General features: G+C 43.3%; 3 protein-coding genes and 1 pseudogene across 3 annotated transcripts; 3 read left to right on the top strand and 1 right to left on the bottom strand.

Annotated features, from left to right (window-relative positions):
• Positions 1–2,564: 2,564 nt before the first annotated feature.
• On the bottom strand, positions 2,565–8,765 carry LOC101770117 (armadillo repeat-containing protein 8). Its single transcript, XM_004979767.1, has 8 exons — positions 8,241–8,765; positions 5,707–6,426; positions 5,434–5,529; positions 5,273–5,356; positions 4,069–4,303; positions 3,833–3,993; positions 3,293–3,574; positions 2,565–3,149 (listed from the first exon to the last, which is right to left on the bottom strand). The coding sequence occupies exons 1-8, from the start codon at positions 8,694–8,696 to the stop codon at positions 3,090–3,092; spliced, it is 2,094 nt and encodes a 697-aa protein (XP_004979824.1). The 5' UTR covers positions 8,697–8,765; the 3' UTR covers positions 2,565–3,089.
• A 1,011-nt stretch (positions 8,766–9,776) lies between these two features.
• LOC101770508 (protein FRA10AC1) lies at positions 9,777–16,271 on the top strand. Its single transcript, XM_004979769.3, has 11 exons — positions 9,777–10,091; positions 10,629–10,696; positions 12,933–13,014; positions 13,107–13,190; positions 13,604–13,643; positions 14,132–14,177; positions 14,614–14,672; positions 14,793–14,860; positions 15,051–15,161; positions 15,237–15,301; positions 15,824–16,271. Exons 1-11 carry the CDS (start codon positions 10,036–10,038, stop codon positions 15,901–15,903), a joined length of 759 nt encoding a protein of 252 aa, XP_004979826.1. The 5' UTR covers positions 9,777–10,035; the 3' UTR covers positions 15,904–16,271.
• LOC111258355 lies at positions 16,119–17,307 on the top strand (annotated as a pseudogene).
• Positions 17,308–18,792: 1,485 nt separating this feature from the next.
• LOC101762817 (laccase-15) lies at positions 18,793–21,727 on the top strand. Its single transcript, XM_004980739.3, has 6 exons — positions 18,793–18,903; positions 18,994–19,145; positions 19,320–19,558; positions 19,667–19,786; positions 19,964–20,995; positions 21,532–21,727. The coding sequence occupies exons 1-6, from the start codon at positions 18,793–18,795 to the stop codon at positions 21,669–21,671; spliced, it is 1,794 nt and encodes a 597-aa protein (XP_004980796.2). The 3' UTR covers positions 21,672–21,727.
• Positions 21,728–22,961: the final 1,234 nt, after the last annotated feature.

Below are 22,961 nucleotides of genomic sequence, written 5' to 3' on the forward strand. Positions count from 1 at the left end.
AGGCAGGTAGGTGGGTGGCTCCGGCACGGGCTAGCGAGCCGGGCTGGGCGGGCGGGCGGCCGGCGCGGGCAGCGGGTGGCCGGCGCGGGTGGCTTTTTTTTTTATTTTTTGGAACCTGTCCCGGTTAGTGTTGGTAACACAAATCGGGACTAAAAAGGGGACTAAAAAGGGAACCTTTTGTCTCGACGGATTAGTTCCGGTTTGATTTTCGAGACCTATGTATCTCTCCAACCGGAACTTCCACCGGTGCTTACATGCCATGTTGTTTAGAAGACGTCTTCTGAGTTCCCGCCTTTGGCTCTGCTCCAGGCCTGACATGTTACATACGGCTGTCTGCTGTTTCCTTATCCTGAAGTAAATCCGTTTAATGTAGCAAAAAGAAAATGAATACATTTGATGGTTTTCTGCCTCGAGCGCACCTTGGCCTCCCAATACTGTGAAACTCCAAAAGGCCCTAACCAGTAACCCACAGCCACCAGCTCAAGAGGCTCTTTTCTTGATATTAAGAGTTATAGCCTTATATTTCAAAAAAAAAAGGGAGTTATAGCCTTATAGGGTTACAGAGCATTTGAAAGAGTGCACTTATGTAGATTCATGATGGAATTTGGAGCTTCTTCTACATGCTTTTGATTGCTCGTGCCATTCATGCTTTTTTCTTGCAATAGTTTTCCATCTAAATCATAATTTCAGCTCGATATTGGTAATCTCTTGTCATTCATTTTTGCGCTTGAATTGCCCGTGCTTACTGGTTGTGGTTGTGTCGATATCTTATTAATGGAACATGCATATATGATTCTTTAGTTAAGCGTTTGGATTTGTTGTTAGTTGTAATGGAGGAACTTAATTTAGGATGGGCCAAAGGGGGTCATGGCCCGACTTGATTTCAGTAAGCAAACTAGGTGTGTTGGTTCAAATTCTAGATTCAGCACATATAGTTGCATTTTCATTAATAACTTTTACTCCTCCGTTCCAAATTATAAGTCATTTCAACTTTCTTTGAGAGTCAAACCATTTTATATTTGACCAAAATTATTGAGAAGATCACAAAAGTTTATGGCACCGAATAGATATACTATGAAAATATATTTAATGAAGAAACTAATGGTACCTATTTAGTATTATGAATGTTAGTACTTTATTGTATAAATTTAATCAAACAGAAAATTGGAATGATTTATAATTGGAACAGAGGAGGTAAGAATTAGCATGCTGTTTTTTAAGTGACATATGTGATGTGGCTATCTATGGTGATTCGACAATCTTAATAACCAATCGGATATATATAGAGAACTCCATAGAATAGCTTATTTTATAGCCAGGTCATCTAACCAGCTACCTATCGCAACTATTATACAGGAAATCGATTATGGTGATATATGATTGTCTACGTCGGCATTATATTTCAAAAAAGTTATTGAAGAAACGAATATGATATATAATAGACATTTAGTGAGTCAAAGCCTTATTATGATTCCAAAACAGCTCAACACACGAAACCTAGGGGGAAAAAAACTAGAATTACTACTATATATACACTCTCATTTCGTATGCGTGCGAGTACGTAAGTATACACACCGTACCGACACACGACACGATAGGGAAAAACCAAATTTTTTTTAGCCTACAGCCTGCAAGCTCCTACGTGCGCCGCGACGGCGCCGCCGGCCGCCGCCGCCTCACCATTATCAACGCCGCCATCCTCATCCTCCTCCTCGTCGCCATAGACCTCGACCTCCTCCATGGCGTACCCCTTGGCGCGGTACTGCTCGAGGACGTCGAGGCCCTTGTCCACCAGGCTCTGCATGTAGGCCCGGGTCTCCGCCTGGGCGGCGCGGAGCTGCTCCCGGAGATCGCCGGGGAGGTTGTCGATGACCTCCTCCGGGACGCCATCGAACACCCTGGGAGCCGGCTCCTTGAGCAGGCAGTCGATGTACTCCTGCTTCACCCTCACCATCTTCGTCCTCCTCATCTCCTCCCCCGGCGCCGCCGCCGCCGCCGCCTCGCCGTTCTCCGGCCTCATCATGTCGCCGCCGAGGCTGAATCGTCGTCGTCGATTGGTTGGAGCCCTGTTCTCGGACGTGGAACGCAGGGCGGCCACGGGTGCAGTATTATAGAGCGGTCATCGTCCAGAGTTCAGGTGCAACACGTCCGGAACAAGTTACTTCCTCCGTTCCAAAACATAGATTGTTTTAGCTTTAGAAAAACATAGATTGTTTTAGCTTTTTTAGTGGACAGATGTTGTTACATACCTAAATGTACATATTTAGATATATAATAATATCTATAAAATTCAAAACGGTCTACAATTTGAAACGAAGGTGGAGGCCAACAGGAACTCGGCTAGCGTCTTATCCTCGGTAAAAATATATTTTTACCAAAAGGCACCACTAAATTTTATAGAAGTTTAAAAGATGCTGCTGTTGAATTGCTGATTGCTCAAATTTGAAGTTAGACAAACGTTTTGAGTCTGATGCTATTTGACCAGTTGGCCTACCACCACAATGAACCCAAAACCAACTGATCACACAATGCAGCCTATGAAATACTAGGCGCGCACTTGCATCTGTAACCCAAACAACATGAACTTTTGCATCTTCTTTATTTTTCGGGAACATGGGAATCCATGGACAACCAACTAGTAATCCCTAGGTGATGAATGTAAAACGGCCTTATTGAAGCAGAAATACAAATTTTGTACAACAGTGAGAACACCAACAGCAGTCCCTCGCTTATGCACTCAACATCGCGACGCAAGCACTGGGTTCGGAAGGCACTGGGAAAAACGGGATTCCTGGAGCTAGTGCTTAAATCATTCGTTCTTGGAGCAGGCAGCTCAAGTTCTCGAGGTTGGCATGGTTACAACAAGTTGATCGACAGTATGCACAACAGATGCTGGTTGGTGGGTTCTCATGGTGCAAAAAAGGCAGCAGTTGGCTCCAGCTGACCCGGAGAGATCAGTTAGAACGGCTTCCTGCTGGTGCTCATGTTCCACAGTTCAGGGCATGTGTTGGATCCGTTGCACTCTGATATCTTGCCCGATCTGGATATTGTTCCATAGACTTCAGTTGCCTAGACGAAATACTGTTTGTTCACATGAAACAATCATCAGCATTGTCCACGCAGTGCTCAAGCAGCATCCGTACTCTAAGCTGCAGAAGAGATCCGACATTGCACGTTAGGTTTATTGACATAGCGAGATTGATTTTAATAACTTCTGTCAAGAAGCACGGGCTAGATAACAGCGATGCTAGCTCATCACAGGTTGAATTGTTTAAGAAGAGAAGGGAGTAACCTTGCAATCCAAGCAGGGGTCATTTATCATGCTTTTTACTTGTTGGATCACTCCAGCAGTTTGTAGTCTGATAACTCGACCGGATGAGGCTTCACATTTCGGGTAAATCAAGTTCAGAAGACACCATAGGGTGGCAACCCGCAACTGTTTATCCTTGCTTTGCAGAAAGTTCACAACAAAGGATGGTTTAATGCGATCTGGTCGGTGAGGAAGAAGGACATTCATCACAGCTTCCTTGTTCATTTCGTTTCCAGCAGCGATGTTTGCAAGCACAAACATACCCTAAATAGAGGAAACAGCATGATCAGTGCCTTGTTGTACAATGGTTTTTCCAATTTCCTATAAATGCTAAGCTATAGAGGAGCACATGTCCCAAAATATCAAGGAATGGAATATAAAGTTATTAGTTCATAGAATAGATGTTCAACTCTTCTCCTGTTCCTCCAAAGTTAAAAAAAGCATATGAATCGACATATAGTTATATTTTCAATCTAGAAAACATAAGTAAATAAAATAGAATATAGTTTAAAGAGAAATGACCTGAATGCACACTCCCAGGGCAGATGCATTGTTCAGTTGTCTTGCAATAGCATCGATAACCATTCCATCTTCGCCAATGACATAATTAGCAGACTCCACATATCCATCGACAAGATTGTGCACAAGTGCCAAGGTCTGTTCCTGAACAAAATGTTCAGAGTCTGCATAACATTTCACAATTAGCAACAAAGATAGTATGTCAGTTTCCTAGGATCATATTTAGGCATTAGACTCACCACATATGAGGCTTGAAAGAGTAGATAAAGTCAATTCCTTAACAATGAAGTCTTTATCCTTTGGACTAAGAAGGAACATAATATTTCGGAGAGCCCATACAGATTTTAGCCTCAATGTTGGATCCATGGACTTTGATAAATGAACAAGTTGTGAAACAACCCCAGAATGAAGAAGAACTGATTTCCTGGGTGTCAAATTAACAGCAATATTGCAAATGGCACCAAGGGCAGCAACCTGTGACAAGAGCAGTTCAATAGGTGAGAGAGAAATTTGGAAACTTCTAGAGTCACAATGGACCTAAATACCCATATTTTGCAATAAGGACAATTGGTGATAGAAAAGGTTGCTCGAACAATAAAGCTGAGAAATGGTAGCCAGGGTGTACCATAAGAGGAAGTTTGGTGCTAGCTTCTAATCATTGTTCTGCAACTTTGTTTTGATAAGACATTTCCTAATGTGTCTAATGGCTTAAATGCATGAAGTACTGATGTTTGAAGATGCAGCTAATTGTCTAACCGATACCAAATTTAGCACACTATAGGGGGAAAAAAAAGGCTGCTCCCTTCCTAAAGCGAGGAAACGGTGCCCAAGGTACATAGTACCAAACAAGGAAGTTTACCTGCTAGCTTTTGAATCATTCTTGTGCTAATGTACATTGATATGTAGTTTTAATCAAATCATAATGGCTAAAAGACCTAAAGTACCGATGTTTCACTAGCTAATTGCCTAATCAATACTGAATCTAGCACTGCTTCAGTAACAAGAAAGATTGCTCCAATCATAAAACAGTAGCAGTGGTACAGGTTCACCTGCTAGCTTTATGTTGTTTTCATGCAACTCTAAGTTGATGTGCAAATTTATATTTGATAACAAAACTACATAAACTATCCAAGGCACTTTATGGAAACTGGGTACCAAAAAAGAGTAGGTAAAACTGCAATCATCATGCCACAAAGGGGTAAGCTGCCATGAAGTTTTAACTCCAGGAGGCCAGTTAACATATTACGAGACTGACGTGCAAATATAAAAGTTGTCATGGCATACATTACAAATCAATTTTAACCCACATGCTCATAATTTGACTGGACCACTGGAAGAACAGAAGGAACTTGGATGCAGATGCACTGAGCCTTCCCAGAAAAAAAAAATATATATATATAACTCAGGACAACAGTATTGTAGATTTTGCAGGATTAACACTACCTGCACTGAAGTAGATGAGTCATATAAAAGCTGGACCAGGGGACCAATAACTGTATCACAGGACAATCGGCCTCCACTGAGAACCTGGAGATTAAATACGTTTAACTGAATCATCTGGGATGAACAAGAAAGATCAAGATGGACAGATGCATGCACCTTACCTTTGGTGACCTGGAGATATTCTTCAGACATGAACATGCTGCAACACGGATATCAGCCCAATCATGCTTCAACGCCTCAAGGATTAAGGTTGATACCTATTTAAGAGATTATACTATTAGTCACAAGTTATTTGTCAATCCTTATTCATTTATTGCAGTCAAGTTAAATGTTGGGAGCTGACATTGAAACAGTTGATTTAGCTAATGACCTATCTGAAATTAGCAACATAGTACAGAGTACTGAACTAGAAATGACAACTTTAGATCACATACCTCGGCCGACATAAGCTGAGATCTTGACTCTTCCAGTTTTGAGCAAAGTTCAGATAATGCAAGCAATATGGTCACTGCTCGTTTTGTTTCCAATGAATTTGCGAGCAGATGGTTGCTGAGCTTCTCAACTGCATTCGTTGTAAGGGCTTGTTTCTGCAGTTCCAAGCTGTCTTTAATCAGGGTGGTTAATGCCAACGGAGCTTCATCTCCCACGTGGTCAGGTTCTTCCATTAGCTCAAGTAAGACCATAATCAACTTGGTCTTAATCTGTTTGTCCTGAAAATGACAGGGAGAAGCATGCCCAAGTGCTATCAAGCACAGACAAGCAAGTAGTCGTGTGCGTGGACTCCGATCATGTAGTAACCCAACTACTGAACGGAAACCTTTTCCATGGTCCGTTGATGCAAATCTCGAAGCAACTTCTCTGTTGTTCCGAATGACTGCAGTAACAGAATCTAAACAAGCATCCCGTAGATTCATAGAACCTCCAAAAAGGCTAACAAGTTTCTGTGGAACTCCAGCACTGCATAGTGACAATTGTTCTGAACTATTCTCACAAGAGTGCGATATAATAGTAGCAGCCAGCTCGGTGACATTCTCGTTCTCACTGTTCAAAAGAGAAAGAACAAAATCCATGTTTTTCCCATTATTAACGTCAAACTTTGGAGCTAGTTTTGATTGATATATCATTCTGAGAGCACGTGCGCTTGCATCCACAACCTGTAATCAAGACGATAACATCAGATAGAATATAAGCAGTATTATTACTTACAACCCTATCATACAGAACAATATGCATAATCACTAATCTGAATTGGCACCTAAGCACAATATACTAAACCTTTATTCAATAAAGAAGCTTGCTTGGTCTGACTTCTTACAATTTTACATGTGCTAGTGCTACAGCTTACAAGAAAATGATGGTTGAATTTAAGCGATAATAAATAGTTAGCATTTCAGAGAGATAACAATGAAGTCATGAGACATAATGGAGAATTTTGAAGTTTTCTGTAGTAAATTAGTTACATTTCGGAAAGAGAATTTCGAAGTGAAAGATCAGGCGCAGGCTAGTGGTTCAGAAAGTGGCCTGTGCAGACATTAGCTAAACTGGCTGAATAGAGCAATGTTTATGTCCTAAATATCCACAAAACCATTTTTAAATTATAAATATCAGAAAACTACTTTGTCCTGCTGTAAACTAGAAAAGGGGAGAAAACCAGTAACTGCCAAATCATTACGTCAGATAAACTGGCATGCTAATGCTTTTATAAGAATCCCTATATTATTAATGGTCGAAAGTGGTGGTTACAAAAGGACGCTGAGACGTGACAACAGAGAGCTACCAAAGTACTCATTTCATCTCCTTTTCTTTTCTTACTCATCCATCGTGTTATATACCCTTCTTAATAAAATTCTGTACCACAAATAACGAGCTTCGGTCTCATAGTAAAATAATGAACACCAGAGTTCACCAAATTAAACAGTTATTTCATTTGCAGTACTACATTTCATTCAACCTCATATATCGATCGCAACGCCAGTTAATAGATCATGTGATCGCTATGTTTTGAGTTGTTTAGGGAGGCACAATTGTGACTAATGCATTGTGGACTGGGAGAGAGCGGTACCACTCTAAAGTCTGAGCCCTTACAAGTTCTATGTTCATGCATAAATCATGAGCTCCAGTTTTAGCAGAACCTACCAGAAGGCAATTTACCAAATTTTCTTAGATTGTGCTAAAATGAGGAAGACAAAATTCAATCAATCAATTTAGACAAATTTAACAGAATCTAATACAAAAAAGGCAATTTTCCAACACATCCTCCCCACCACCAAACCTAACCATTGACCCACTACCATACTCTCCTGATGTCAAGCACAAATGAACAATAATTTCACTACTTCAACCAAAAGATGAGGATAGCATAAAAGAGAAGCTTCAAAAAGAAGAGAAAAGGAAACGACAACCACCACGGTTGCTCTCACCTAAACTAAAACCAACAGATTCTCCAACAGTTCAGCTCAAATAATTCCCTCATTCCATGGCTTTAGCACAAACAACCAATCATGATTCCCTAATGCAAAGTTCTTTTCAACCAATCCATAATTATTTGCCATCAAAACTACAAAACTTTATTTCCATATTCTAACTACCTCAAAACCCTTATACTACAGAATATGTTCACGGGAAACTGAATGATGTAGTTCACACCTCGTCCCAAATTCGCAATCGCAGGTATCAAAGTAAATTTGAAAGTTTTCAACAATTCCCACATAATTGACGAAATCGACGTTGTATGTATCCAGTTCAGGCTCAAATTGCAGGCATAATTACTAACATATCCCCAAATCTCCACCAGGAAACAAGGCAAGAAGCAGTTAACGTTGCTGCTAGTTTCCGTCAACTCTCCTGGACGCAACAGATCTTTTCCCAATTAAGCAACAAATCCGCAGAACAAACTCTTTTTCAATCCTAAAACCAACCAGATTCCCGTAGACACAAGCAACGAGCAAGTGAAGGCAGCTGACCCTACCTTCTCGTCGGGGTGCGCGAGGAGTCGGGTGAGGTGCCCCACGGCGCCGGCGGCCAGGACGGCCCGCGCCCCGTCGTCCACGCCGCACGAGAAGCTCCCCGCCGCGGCCGCCGCCTGGACGAGCGCCGCCGGGGAGGACCCGGGCTCCGCCAGCGCCGCCACGACGGCCGGCACGGCGCCCAAGCGGAGGTAGAGGAGCTTCTTGGTCCGGTTCCCGATGATCTGGTTCTTGATCTCCCGCAGCACCAGCACGCGCTCGTGCTCCGCCGCCTCACCGCCCGCGCCGACACCGGCGCCGGAGCCGCCGCAGCCCGCGACCGGGGAGGGCCCCGAGGCCGCCAGCCTCGCCGTCAGCTCCTCCGGCCTCGTCCCCATGCAGGAGGCCGCAGACGCCGAAGCCGAAGGAGCTGCCGCCGCCTCCTCCGGCCGCGCGCCGCCGCTCGCCGTGGCCGGCATCTGGGGAGGTCGGGTGGGGAGGTGGCCGAGGGGTGTTTTATGCAATAATTGATATTTTTTGGGTATTTTTTAAAGCAAATTTTTGTGCTTGGTTGGTGTTTATAAGAGACGGATGGTGATGGCCTGATGGGGAGATGATGGGTGGGGCAGGGGCAGCGCCCAATGAGGTGTCGCCACGTGGAATTATTAATGTGTTATTCATTTTTTGATATTTTTTAGCTGGTGACTACTATGAGCCTGTGTGTTTGTGACGTGGGACAGCTGGTGAAATCATTGGAACCAAAATTTGTTGAAATTTTGAACTTGTCTTCTCATTTGTTTTTTGCTAGATTTTTTCGAAGGCCGCGGCTGCATTAGACTTGGTTTCATAAATAGGGATGTGACATGTATGCAATTGTGATGTTTTTTACCTGGCTTTATGGATTTTTACTTTTTTTATCCATTTTATTTTTTTCTTCTTCTTTCATCTCAATTTATGCATAAGCCTTCTCATGCAACTTTCTTATGGTAATATTTTCCTTTTCTTTTATGTATTGGTTGGATTATGGTGTGTTTTGGTTATTGTTGTTCGAATGTTTCAATCCTCTTTCCTCATGTTGTATGTTGCTCTGTGCACAAAGCAAAAGGCAGCATGGATTCTATTTCCATGTAATTGAATTTGGATACCCTCTCTCATTTCCAAATTGTAGATTGTCACTAAGATGCTAAGGTCGTCATTGTATCACCTCTGTTATTGTGCATACTACTAACACAAATAGATAAACTTGTGCAAAATCTAATATAATGCTGTTGAAATTACTACAATCTTCAACTTCAAACTATGTCAAGATCAATCTATCGATAAATCTAATAAAATTCATCAGAGAATCTAAAAATTTTAACAGCTGGTAAAATTCTTGGATTGACAAAAACTCAACAGTCAACACGCCGACTTCCACTTCCCTCCGAGTCCCACCGACTCATCCATGAATCATCATCATCGTTCATCAACCCCGTGAGGTGGGCTAGCCCTTTGTATAGGGGGCCCTTTGTGCTCCGCTGCTAAAAATGCCGCCCCGTGAGATGGGCTCTAGCGGACGCGGCAAGTTGGTCCAAGAGCGGCCCGCGGCCCACATCGTGGTTCCCTTCTGCCACCTCAAGGCTCCAGCCTCCAGCGCCCGGCGGTGCGCCCCTACTCGGACACCGCCGCCGCCGCCGCCGCCGCCCCAGGCGCTCGCTTACCATCCTCCCCCGAACCCCGGCGCGGGATACTGTCGGTAGGCTGGTGCTCGTGCGTCGGCCGTGGCTGCTGAGGGGCTCAGACGAGGCGAGGCCGAGGCGGAGCGGGCGAGAGAGCGCGATGGCATCGCTGGGGCGGCTCAAGTCTGCCATCTTCGGTAGGGAGGAGAGGAAGATGTAAGGATCTCTGGCGCGGCAACCGTCCCATCTCGTCGCGTCCCTCTCTTTACCTTCTTCGATTTATTACTCGTCGATTTGGTGCCTTCTATTATTTGATTTTTTTTCTTCACGAATCGGCTATAAAAACCCTAGCTTTTCTTTATTCTAAATTCCGTGCTGTTAAGACTGTTCACGAGAAATGCTCACATGGTTTAGTACTTTTAATTCTCGAGGATACAATGCCCACATGGTTTAGTACTTTTAATTCTCGAGGATACACAAACTAATCTCCCTGCAGAAGTAATGCTGTGTTTTACAATGTTCTGCACGGTTTACTACTTTTTTTGTTTATCTTGGTGATATGCAAAATAATCGTGTCCGCGAACTGTAATTTACTTCTTGGCCCATAATTGCCTTGTACAAGTTAGAGTAGCCTAGTGTGCTAATCGAAGGCATTGGTTTTTGGCCTTTGGGTCTATCTTTTCGTTAGTTTGCTTGTGGTTCATAGGCTGAATTGTTGCTTCACGACTCTGGATGTGGGATTGATGGATGCAGGCAGTACCAGTCGCACATCCGGGGGCTCAACGCGTACGATCGCCATAAGAAGTTCATGAAGGATTATGGTATTTTCTACTGCTGCTGCTGTTTCCTGCAAAAGCATGCTGTTATTACCTTTGCCCCAATTTTTTCTGATTGACTCTGTGTTGGATATGGTTGAGAAAATTGGGTTTTTGAATAAAATAGCATGGTAATGAAATCACGAGTTAGGTAAACCAAATTATACTTGGTGGTGGGGGTTCAAAGAACAGGCAAAATTCGTAACTTGTAAGTCCACTAAAAACTTGCATTTCTGATGTAACCACGCATACAAACATACTCAGCATGATGCTCCAAAATTTACCCTGCAAACTTCTTGTGCTTCTGTTATCACTAATTAGCTCAAGTGCTGACCTCTGTATGGAATTCAGCATCAACACACCACAACTACTATATATGCTTCTGGCTTTGTAATTGATCACAACCATTCATTGTGCTGGTGAGCCTGCTTTAGAGTAGCTTTAAGTCTAATATATTTGTACCTTGTCTCAATGGTGAAAAGGAAACTGGGGCAGTGGCATATAATGAGTCATTTATTTGCTTAGTCTTGGTTTCCAAAAGGAACTGAATGTTGAACAGTCCCCTCTACCTAAGGCATAATTGGGGGTTACCTTCATCCATACATGGATTTTGTATTTCTATGTGTAACTTGTCACCGAGCTTAATACAGACAACATTCTAATATGGATTTTTAATATGGGATTCATGTCCTGGTCTCCAATATATTGATACCCAATCCGGGTGCAATTGTACTTTTTTGCCCAATGTCAACCCATAGACAGGTCACATAACGACTCCCCCTTTTTGCTGATTGATTCTGGAATTGTGTTGGTTAAGGTATTTATTTGTGGTTGAGCAAAATGGTTTGGGAATAAAATGGCATGGTAATGAAATCATGAGTTAGGCAAGCCAAATTATAATTGGTAGCACTAATAGTGTTCAAAAACAGGGGACATGTGTAAGTTGTAACTTTCAAGTATGCAAAAAACAGTTGCAGTTCTGCTGTAACTCCACATACAAACATAGCCATCGATTCTCCAAAATTGATCCTGCAGCCTTGTCGTGCTCCTGTTATTGCTAGTTATCTCAAATGCTGAATTCTGTGTGGAATTGAGCAACCATCACACTAGAATCTGGTTACCTGTGTAGGCTTCTGCCATTGTAGTTGATTACAATCATTCAGTATGCTGGTGAGCCTGCTTTAGTAGTACCTTTAATTGCGATATATTGTTACCTTGTCCCGATGTAAACGTGTGGATAGATGATTGAGTTGCCCTTTCATAGTGAAATGGAAACTGGGGCAATGACATATAATGAGCTATTTATTTGCTCAGCCTTGGTTTCCAAAAGAAACTGAATGATGAACAGTCCCCTCTACTTAAGGAATAATTGGGGGCTACCTTCATCCATACATGGATTGTGTATTTCTACTGTAACTTGTTACCTAGCTTAATATAGATAACATTCTAATATGGATTTTTAACATAGGATTTATGTCCTGGTCTCCAATATATTGATAACCAATCCTGTGCAATGGTACATTTCTTTTTTTGCCAAATGTCAACACATAGATAGATCACCGCTTCATTGAGAAAAGGAAACCGAGAGAGTGGCATGTGATGAGCTATTTATTTGCTTACTCTTTGTTTCCAAAAACAACAGGATGATGAACAGTCCCCTCTACTGTAGAAAGAACTGGGGGCTACCTTCATCCATACACCAATCAGATACTTCTATGTATAACTTGCCACCCCCTAGCTGAACACAGAACATATTAAAGTATGCATTTGTTTCCTTCACATCAGAATTGATGTCCTGTTTCCCAGTCTAGTCATATACTGATACCTGACTAGAAGTGCATTTTTTAGTTGATTATTTTTTTTTGGAAAAGACTAAAAAGTAGAGTAAGTCGGGTTGCTTGGATCTTGTTGCCTTTCTTTAGCAACTGGATTGGCTGGCATAATATTGGTAGAATGGTAGTGCAGTACTTGAATACTTTCAAATAGATAACATACGAGCAATCTGCAATGCATGAATTCAAAACTAGGAATTGTATTTTACGCGTCAAAAACTTTTTTTAATGCATCCCAGTCTCACAAAATAGTGGAATGAAAGAATAGACCCCTTCGTTGTAGAAAGAATTGGAGATCAGACACTCAACCTTACAGTTCTTTTGACCTTAGCGTACATGATATCCATCATTCATTTTCTGTGTAATGTATCTGTGTGGTGCCACTGATACATGTCTTTACCTTTCAACAGTTCAGTTTTATGGCCATGAGAAAAATGTGGATAACAGTCTGCCGATCAAAACTGATAAAGATACATTGAGAGAAGGATACAGGTCTGAACCACATCCTATTAACATATGCCTGTGGTTTTAGGAAACTCATAATTTCATAAATGCCTCACTTTTCTTCTTCTATCATTTGAAAGGTTCATTCTTTCCGAGGAAGATGACATGGATTCAACTTGGGAGAAGAGGCTGGTCAAACGTTACTATGACAAGCTTTTTAAAGAGTATCCTTTTTTAGTATATTTTATATTGCATTGTTCTTTCTATGAGGACATGTCAGTACATGGCATAGTTTTCAGATAATTTTGTGAAATAACAAGTTCATGTATGCTGATGCTAATGTCATTACATATAGTTATTTAATAGTTTGGTAATGTAAATAGGCATAAGGCATGTGAATGTATCTTAAACCTGTAAAGGGCTTATATCTCTTGCTGTCCTCTGTATTGTTACGCTCTTCTGCATGAAGACTTAAGTGCTGCATGGTTTCACCTCAATGCCTCATGAACTTGTGCTTTCTGTCAACCAGTATTGATCATTACTTGTATAAATTGGAGCTGTATTTGATGTGTGTGCTGTTCTTTGTAATTTTGTATGACTTAACTATAATGTGCTTAGGGTCCTTAACTTGAGGTAGGTATTGCATTGCTGACATGACCCAGTATAAAAAAGGCAAGGTATGGTGCTTTAACCCTATGTCAATGAATACTGTTTCCTGATGTAAACATGTAGTTTCTCCTTTAGTCTTGAATGATATACAAAAGGAAGAATGCATGGCATGACTTTTGGAGGGACATCTAAAGGCAACAATAGTGTCCTTCCAATTGTGATGCTCTTGTGACCTTGATGAATTCATATTCATAAAATTAATGCACAGGCAGGAATAACTAGAAAATTGTTTTTTTGGTTGTGGATGCACATCAATGTGCATATTGCAAGAACCATGTTTGCCAACCCGCCCATTTTTCATATTATGTTCTGGCAGGCACGCACAAACACTGATTATCCTTGTAACACAGAAGTGAACAACTATTAACGATATGGCAGTCGTGCATTTTCAGTGGCAGGATGATGAATGGATGCCCAACCAGTTTTTTTTTCCTTTCTAAAATCATCTGTAGTTTTGGATATGAATCCCATCTTACAAGAGTATATTCTCCTGCAGATTGGATTGAGATGGAGAACAGAAAAGGAAGTGATATCTGGCAAAGGTATTCTTAAGCAATCCCCTCTATTAATTTCCATCTAAAATGATTTCTCTGAGTATTCTGTTGCTAGCAACAGACCATTCAAATGGAAGTCTAGAACTTAATAGGGTATTTAAAGAAATTGTAATTAAAGGTTACTGAGCTTAAAGCCTTATTTCTTTACACTATTAGGCATACTTATCTTTTATTTAGCTGTATGTCTGAGTGCAGTTGGGGTGCTTGCACCAAATTACCACCAAACTCAAAAACAAATCATAACTGAATCTCTAGATTTTGGAAGCCATCATTGTGGTTTTCTTTTCTAATTATACTAAGGTGTTAGACAATACAGAATTTGTTTTTTTCTGAAAATTGTCTATTCGCTTAAATAGGATCAGATATTTCTTGTTCAGAATCAATACAAAATCTATAGCAATGGTCAGAATATGCTCTTTTGCAGGGCAATTTATCTGTGGCAATAGGCATTGTGATGAAAAACATGGGCTAGGTAGTTACGAGGTATGTTCTTGACTAAAATCCTATTGCTCATGCTAAAATGTGTAAAACACAAAACATATTTTATAAAGAACTGTTTCAGCTGTATTTGTAGCACTTACATTTTTCTCTTATCATTTTCAGGTGAATTTTTCTTATGTTGAAGCAGGGGAGCAGAAACAAGCACTAGTGAAGCTGGTAGCTTGCAAGAGGTTAGTGAATCCACTGTTCCATAATAGGATTTGTTTGAACCAGATTTGGCACTGCTCTTTCTTACCATGATAGTTATATTTCTTTAACTTTTCCTTGGACCACTGAATCTTGCTTCGTCTTTTGTGCTTTCATTTTGTTCAAGCAAGTGCCCAATTGATTATTTAGCCTGATTGTAGTACATTATGAAAGATGTGCAGAAAAGCTTGCTTATAAGAGGCTGAAGGAGAAAGAGAAAGAGAAGGAGGAGGAGCCCTGCGGTGAAAAGGAAATTGAGTTGAAAGACAGGGACAAGAGAAAGAGGTATCTTAAGTTCTTGTTCTTGTCCAACCCCATTATTTTGTTACACTACATTCTTTGACTCTGTTCAAACTGCAGAGAACATGAAGAAAGTGATGACACCTCAGAGGATGAGGCCAAGAAAGATAGAAGAAAGAAAAAAGGTACAGCTGATTGCATACGCCTTTTATATTGGTCATGTACTTTGTTGGGTTGGGGGGCAGGGGTCTAATGCTTAGTTAATGGCTTGCTTGGCTACTGTACTCCTCAGGCAGCCAAATCTCAAACAGGGTTTTTATAACATCCCCGTGGCCTATTGGCACCATCCTTTTTCCTGAAATCCGAACAGCACTTTTCAAGATATTTGGCACCTAAATGTTGAATTCACTTGACTCAGGGTAACTGTGTGTGTGGTTTCCACCTGGGAATGAGCCCAGATCACGGCTGATCTCAGGCCTTGCAAATAAGGCCTATTTGGAACACAGATCTTGTGTTGTACGCAAATGTCATGGCTCTGCGCTCAGTAGAACATATGCCTGCATTGGGCTCACCAGAACAACCTGCGACAGCCTTGGGCTTTGTCGATAATTCTGTGCTCATGCATGCATCTTGTGTTTGTTTATTGGGGATTTAGGGATGCCATAGATTCCAGTGGCATGAAACTTACTCTTGCACAAATGCTGCAGATCGGAAGGGAGCTTCTTCAAGGAGTTCAGGAAACAACGATGAAGGTTTCGAAGAGTTCCTCGAAGGCATGTTCCCATGATCTGGTTATCTTAGTGGCTACAAAAAGTTCTTCCATGCTCTTTCGGGGGAAAAAACGAGCACGGATCTTGTAACAAAGCCATTAGTAGTGGAGTAGCAAATCGTTGCAAATCCGACCCTTGATGTGCTTTGACTACAAGTCAATGTAGGTGCGCTATCTGTAATTATGTGTGCCCGTGTTGTTTCATTTTCACATCACTTTCGTAGCTGTGAGAGATGCCTGTTACTCTGTTAGTCAAAGAAAAGATGAATGTAACTACTCGTGGGTCTACTTTAGTGTTACACTGAAGGAGTGAAGGACAATTTCAGCAACTTTGACTTCTGTATCTATATCAGTGTTCTGGCTGGAGAGGTTCGGAGTTTTCCTTAGTCCGTTTTTTGTTTTATAAGGCTTTTTTTTGTTAATAAAGCTAGCCTGCCTAGTTTCAACCCAAAAAACAGTGATGAACTTGATATTACATTTGCATTATACCTCGACAGTTGAAAATAAAAAAATTGCAGCTTCCAGTTACTTATTTCTTATTAAGCAAAAAAAAAAGAAACTGCTTATCTGCACAAAATGTTACAAGCCCAACTCTGTAGAAACAGATGGATGAAAGCGTTGTAGATTGTCGCATATGAAGGGAAGAAGCTTCCATCTTGGGTAACAAGAACTGAAGCTAATTGATTCGAGATCATGTGAAAGAGGATTGCCTCCACTGCGACTGCTGCCATGTCTGGAGATCGTTGAGATAAGTGGAACTGAAACTGTGTGCAGTGTCAGTGCTAATTTCTATGGCCACAGAGGTACATCTCGTTCATTGGATAAACTGACCCTCCTGTGTGCATAACCTTAGTCTGGGGACAGGCGCAGTGGTCACGGATGCTTACACGTCTTGCAGAATTGGCATTCATCCAATGCCCAAAACTGAGAGCATTGCACATGTAGCTCCCATCACTTGACAAATTGATACTCTGGATGGACAACAAGATGCTAGCTGTAAGACCTCAAAGGAGCCTGCATGGTGTAGAGCCAAGACCTTGCAGCACATATCGATTTCCTTGAGTGAAGAGCTGCCAGCTTGTTCGGAATGTGAGGGACTGCAGGATCTTGGTTAGCTCACCAAGCTGGAGATATGCGGGTGCCTGCCGCGGGCGACGAGCTGATATGCCCCCCGCAGAGAACTACAGTAGTTCTTTGTTGCACATTCAGACTGTCATGGTTGCAGCATCTTTGATCCATCAGAAGCTTGACGATTGACAACGGCAGAGAACTGCAGGCTTTACCAGATTGGCTGGGGAACCTACTTCTCTTCAAATTGTGCAGTTATCAGGCTGTCCTCTGCTGCATCACATATTCACATTCCTGGAGGCTTGCAACAGCGTTCTGGAATCATATTATATGTTGAGGACTGCCCCAATCTAACAGAACAACCGTACCGTCTCTGATTTGAGATCACTAACACTCTGCTTCAGGCCCCAAGCAAGGGCCAGAAAGCGTTGTTCTGTCAAAACCGGGCTGTTCCTTCCTGTTCAGTCACCGGGCTGTTCCTTCTTTGTTCATCAGACAGACTGTTCCAGTCGCTAGTTGATCTCCAGGCTCGTCAGTCTTGTGACAACGACACATATCCACGTCAGGCTAGCAGTGCCGCGTACAAAGTCATGATGCATGTACAGTAATCGACCATGCATACACGGCCACGTAAGCCTAGAGTTGCAGCGCTGCCTACCGGTCAACATCTAGACGCAGCCCGCTGGAACTTGAGAGCTAACCACACGAGCTTGTCGTGCTTAGGCAAAGAAATTTTCAAGCATCAGCGAACACGTATGCGACTGAACACGAGTAGTTGGAACTTGTTTTTGCATTGTTAGCAAGGGGACGAGAGGAGAAGCTGGAGAATTCAAATGGCATGCATGCATCTTCCAAGCAAAACCACGTCACGTTTAGTAGAAACTGTTTTCAGCTGTATGTGAACGCTCCATGAGATGCCTTCTCTCGGATTAAATTCCATTTAATTTTGCTCAAGCAGGGGACGAGCTGAGGAGACCAGAAATGGATTAGAGCTCAGCTCACACATTAGGCATAAGAAAATTCACGTCCTGAAACCGTGTAACAGTAAAATTTAGCAAGATTGTAGGGATTAAAGAAAGCCCATTACTGGTGGCCAAAGTCGTAGATGTTGATACGGAGAGATTATGCCAACAGCCGTCTCCCAGTCAGAAACAAACTTGTACAACCTTTTCCGTGGTAGAATCGTACTACTCCGTATCGAAATATTTATCGCTGTTGACTAAGATATTTTAAAAAGAATTTATTTTTTTCCATATTTGCAATAAATTTTTGAGATAACAAAAAAATGAATCTGTAAAAATATTGAGATGGGCATGAACAAAAGGAAAGCAGCAGTATGTGAACTCTTTGGACTTAGTGGTGAGAATTAAAGGATTGAAAATAAACAAATTTCTTAAAATACAGTTAATATGTTCCATGTCATAGCTAGTGTAAAATTTGATTTAATATATGATTATAAAACATGACAAAGTATTAGCCGCTCAATCGCGTGGGCTGCCGTCCTAGTTAGTACGAAAATGTCTGCTAACCTATCACCGTTCTTGGGATTAACTAACAATGCAATCAACACCAAAAGCATGGGTTGGTGCAAAAAAATTGAAGGAGATTAACTATGCGTAGCGTTGATCGACCGCCACCGCCCGTTAATTTTTCTTCTCCTCCAATATGATTCTCAGGTCAGCCATTGCAGACGGCCGTTCAGTTCAGGTGTTTTATCCCCAGCTAGCATCAACTTACCAACTTACCATAGTTTTATATATAGGGCATCTGGCAATTCTTCATAAACCGCAAGTAGTTTAGCGACTAGCAGCAGACAGTTGTTACTTGTTCTTGGCTGTCATGGCGAAGTTCTCCATGGCGGCCTCCAACCTCTGCGTGGCCATTGTTGCCCTGGCCGCGGTTGCGGCGGCTGCCGTCGGTGAGGCCGCCGCCGTCGAGCACACCTTTGTTGTAAGTTCAGACTATAGAGCGAGCAATGCGTGACAATCGATCGATCGATCGATTCATGCTTGATTTGTTCCAATATGCCTGATGATATAGGTGAGCGAGATGAAGATGACGCACCTGTGCAACGAGACGCTGGTCACCGTGGTGAACGGGCAGCTCCCTGGTCCGGCGATCGAGGTCACCGAGGGAGACTCCGTCGCCGTCCATGTCGTCAACAAGTCTCCCCACAACATAACAATCCATTGGTAATCAAATAATGACCAAGTATTTACCCAGTGAACTGCACGCATAACCAATTCTGATCCTGCATTTGCATGTCTTCTCTGAATAACCAAGTACTACTCGCTAATCCTTGTGCTTTGCTGATCTTGTTAATCATGTGCTTTGCTAATCTTGTGCTTTGTGATCGATGCATGAAGGCACGGATTGAAGCAGCGGCTCAACTGCTGGGCCGACGGTGTGCCGATGGTCACGCAGTGCCCTATCCGGCCAGGCCACAACTTCACCTACCGTCTCAACGTCACCGGGCAGGAAGGCACCCTGTGGTGGCACGCTCACGTCTCCTGCCTCCGGGCGAGCCTGCACGGCGCCTTCATCATCCGGCCACGGCACGCCTACCCATTTCCGAAGCCCGACAAGGAGATCCCCATCGTTATAGGTTCTTCAGAGATTGTTCATATAGCAAATCCAGTTCTTGCAAATCAATTTGGCGTCGATGAGATTCTGATCGAGATCGAACTGGTGTGAATGATCTTGATCATGGCAGGTGAGTGGTGGAGCATGAACCTCGCGCAGTTGGCCAAGAACATGGAGGATGGCTACTACGATGACTCCTCCAGTGCAACCACAATCAATGGCAAGCTTGGAGATCTCTACAACTGCTCCGGTAATGATCTGTTTTTAGATAACATGTATTCTACTGTGAAAAAATCGGAGCATGTCCATGTCTAAAAATGTTACTCTATTTCTCTTTATTTCTCTGATATAGTGAAAAATATTGGACCATGTCCATGTCTAGTTTAAAGGTTATTACTTTATTTCTCTTTTGTTCATCAACGTGAAGGGGTCGTGGAAGATGGCTTGGTGCTGGACGTGGAGCCCGGCAAGACCTACCTGCTCCGCCTCCTCAACGCCGCGCTCTACTCCGAGTACTACGTCAAGATCGCCGGGCACGAGTTCACGGTGGTTAGCGCCGACGCCAACTACGTCCGCCCTTTCACCACGGACGTCGTCGCCATCGGCCCCGGCGAGACGCTGGACGCGCTTGTGGTCGCCAACGCGATCCCCGGCAGGTACTACATGGTCGCCGTCGGTGGCCAGGCGCCCAAGCCCGACATCCAGATCCCCGAGACCCGGTCGAGAGCGACGGTGCGGTACGCGATCGGCGCCGGCAACGGTGACGAGGCGGCGCCGCCGGTGGCGCCGGAGATGCCTGACCAGCACGACTTCATGGTGTCCTTCAACTTCCATGGCAACTTGAGCAGCCTGAACCGGCCGGGCTCGCCGCCGGTGCCGGCGACTGCTGATGAGAGCCTGTTCGTCGTGCTCCGCATGGGCTCCATCTGCCGACGAGGTCGACTGTCTTGCAAGAGGAGCGGGAGCAAGGAGTCCATCATCGTGGAGACCATGAACAACGTGTCCTTCCAGCTCCCCGCCGTGGCGGCCGCCACGCCGCTGCTGGAGGAGCTCTACTACGACCACCGCCGCAACGGAACGGTCGGCGGCAGCGGGCTTGACCAGCTGTACACGCTGCCGGACAGGCCGGCGAGGCCGTTCAACTACACCGACCGCGCCCTGATCCCGTGGGGTCCCAACGAGGCGTGGCTGGAGCCGACGGAGAAAGCGGCGCTGGCGCGGCGGTTCCGGCATGGCGCGGTGGTGGACATCGTGTTCCAGAACGCGGCGATGATGGACACCGACAACCACCCGATGCACCTGCACGGGCATGACATGTTCGTGCTCGCTCAGGGGCACGACAACTACGACACGGTGAGGGACGTGGCGAGGTACAATCTCGTGGATCCGCCGCTCAAGAACACGGTGCTTGTCCCCAGGCTAGGGTGGGCTGCCGTCCGGTTCTTGGCCGACAATCCAGGTGCGTACCCAGGGCATGGGTTTGTTCATCCAATCATTCCAGTATGTTTGTCATAAACTGTTTATTTGGGTTTCCTTGAGAATTTGGAAACTTTGAAACTATAATACGTAAGGGCAGCACAGGAAATCTGATATGAGGGGGGGGGGGGAGACAATTTTACTCCATTGTTTACTTGGTACTCCCTCCATTTCAAATTATAAGTCATTTCAAAAATCTTGAGGAGTCAAAGCATCTCAAGTTTGACTAAAATTATAGAGAAAATTATAAAGATTTATGACATCAAATAGGTATACTATGAAAATATAATTGATGAAGAATATAATGATACTTAGTTGACATCATAAATATTATTATATTATCATATAAATTTGGTCAAACTTGAGATACTTTGACTCTCTAAGTTTCTTGGAATGACTTATAATTTGGGTTGGGATGGAGGGAGTATATACTAATGCATATAGTCATTGTTTTAGAAATGAAGTGTGCAAGTTTTCCCGTGGGATCTGATGCTTCTCTCTTATACATTTATTTTATAGGGGTGTGGTACATGCATTGCCACTACGAGCTTCATGTGTCGATTGGAATGGCGGCTGTGTTCATCATAGAAGACGGGCCAACATTGGAATCAGCTCTTCCGCCACCGCCTGTAGATTTTCCGAAATGTGACCAGCAATAGTCTAGCAGTGACAGGAAAAAGAGTGATATCTTGGACATTAATTAACATTATAAAGAAACGAGGTTGGCTTTTTATTATTTTTGATAATTTATACAAGGGGTAACAGTTTGATTCCATTGGCACAAGGGCTGCAACTTTGCATTAATTAGTAACAATATGATTTACCTCAGCATAGGCTGATGTCATTTTAATGATTAATGATGACATAATAATTGGGACTAACTTCCTTTTCTAGTAGATAAGAAATTAGTCTTATAGTTGCAAGGTAAAAAACAGTTTAAAAACTTCAAAAAAAAATCAAATGAAGACACATTATTATAACGTACCGGAAGAAGCGAAGCAGTCAAAGCTCTGAGTGACAGTGTTGAAGGCTGAACGATCAGCTGTCTGATGTTGGATAACATGGTTGTGCAGCAATTAGTTTTTTTTCCCGAACGGCCACAGATTGCGCCATTTCTATTACTGTAGCAGAGAAATACAAGCACGAGATCACAAATTTGGTGAGAAACCAGTATGCTATACATCCTATACACTCATGGTGGAGGTTAGCCTCCCTCCAGTAGCGCAGCTAGTTTTTTTGCTCCGGCCATGCACCAGACGGCCGCCTCGCTTTTAATCTTGCATGTGAGAGCTGTAGCTGAGCACTCTTTTCTCTCAAAGGTCCTAGCGACAGTTTCCAAGCTACCAAAATGATGAGAGACCGAAGTCCTTTTCGCGGCACCCCGGCTGTTGCAGCTAGTGCAAACCATCAGTCCCTAACCGACTCAGTGCGCCCATTCCAAAGGCTGAATTTGTGGGCAGGATATCCAAGATGCCATTGAGTCCCAAACACGCCTAGAGTATCGGCATTCGGCCATAATGTGCAGGTGCATAGTGGGCAGGTTGGGTTTCGCGGCCATCCACGCACTGCTAAGCGATCAGCTAGCAGTCCAGACTCTGTTGCGGATTATCAGCCAAGCGAAAAACTTGCACTTTGCTGGCGCCCACAGCTTCCAAATGATTGGCCGAAGATTGAAAGGCATGGCTCCTATACATAAATTGCGCTGACGCGGACGAACATCCCCGAGTTAGAGAGCTTCCATGTCACACTGTCAGTTACCCCCGGTAGTAGCTGGACTCCTTGCACCAGCCTCCATAATTCAACGAACTCCTGCAAGAATCCGACCGTAAGACCCGGCCGGAGGTTGATGTCGCGTACCCACAGGCAGGACCGGCTCTATAATTTCGAGGGTCCTTGGGCAAGGATAAAAATAAGGGTCCGTTGAACTAATTTTTAATATGAAAATTTAA

The sequence above is a fragment of the Setaria italica genome, chromosome VIII (assembly GCF_000263155.2).
Source record: "Setaria italica strain Yugu1 chromosome VIII, Setaria_italica_v2.0, whole genome shotgun sequence".
Classification (NCBI taxonomy): Eukaryota; Viridiplantae; Streptophyta; class Magnoliopsida; order Poales; family Poaceae; genus Setaria; species Setaria italica.

Coding starts and splice junctions, on each gene's coding strand:
- LOC101762817 (XM_004980739.3), top strand. CDS start 18,793: ATGGCGAAGTTCTCCATGGCGGCCTCCAACCTCTGCGTGGCCATTGTT. Junction 18,904..18,993: donor CCGTCGAGCACACCTTTGTT/GTAAGTTCAGAC, acceptor CTGATGATATAG/GTGAGCGAGATGAAGATGAC. Junction 19,787..19,963: donor AGATCTCTACAACTGCTCCG/GTAATGATCTGT, acceptor ATCAACGTGAAG/GGGTCGTGGAAGATGGCTTG.
- LOC101770117 (XM_004979767.1), bottom strand. CDS start 8,696: ATGCCGGCCACGGCGAGCGGCGGCGCGCGGCCGGAGGAGGCGGCGGCA. Junction 3,575..3,832: donor CCCTGGGAGTGTGCATTCAG/GTCATTTCTCTT, acceptor TCCTCTATTTAG/GGTATGTTTGTGCTTGCAAA. Junction 3,150..3,292: donor ACCCCTGCTTGGATTGCAAG/GTTACTCCCTTC, acceptor TCTCTTCTGCAG/CTTAGAGTACGGATGCTGCT.
- LOC101770508 (XM_004979769.3), top strand. CDS start 10,036: ATGGCATCGCTGGGGCGGCTCAAGTCTGCCATCTTCGGTAGGGAGGAG. Junction 13,015..13,106: donor ACATTGAGAGAAGGATACAG/GTCTGAACCACA, acceptor ATCATTTGAAAG/GTTCATTCTTTCCGAGGAAG. Junction 13,644..14,131: donor CCCAGTATAAAAAAGGCAAG/GTATGGTGCTTT, acceptor ATTCTCCTGCAG/ATTGGATTGAGATGGAGAAC.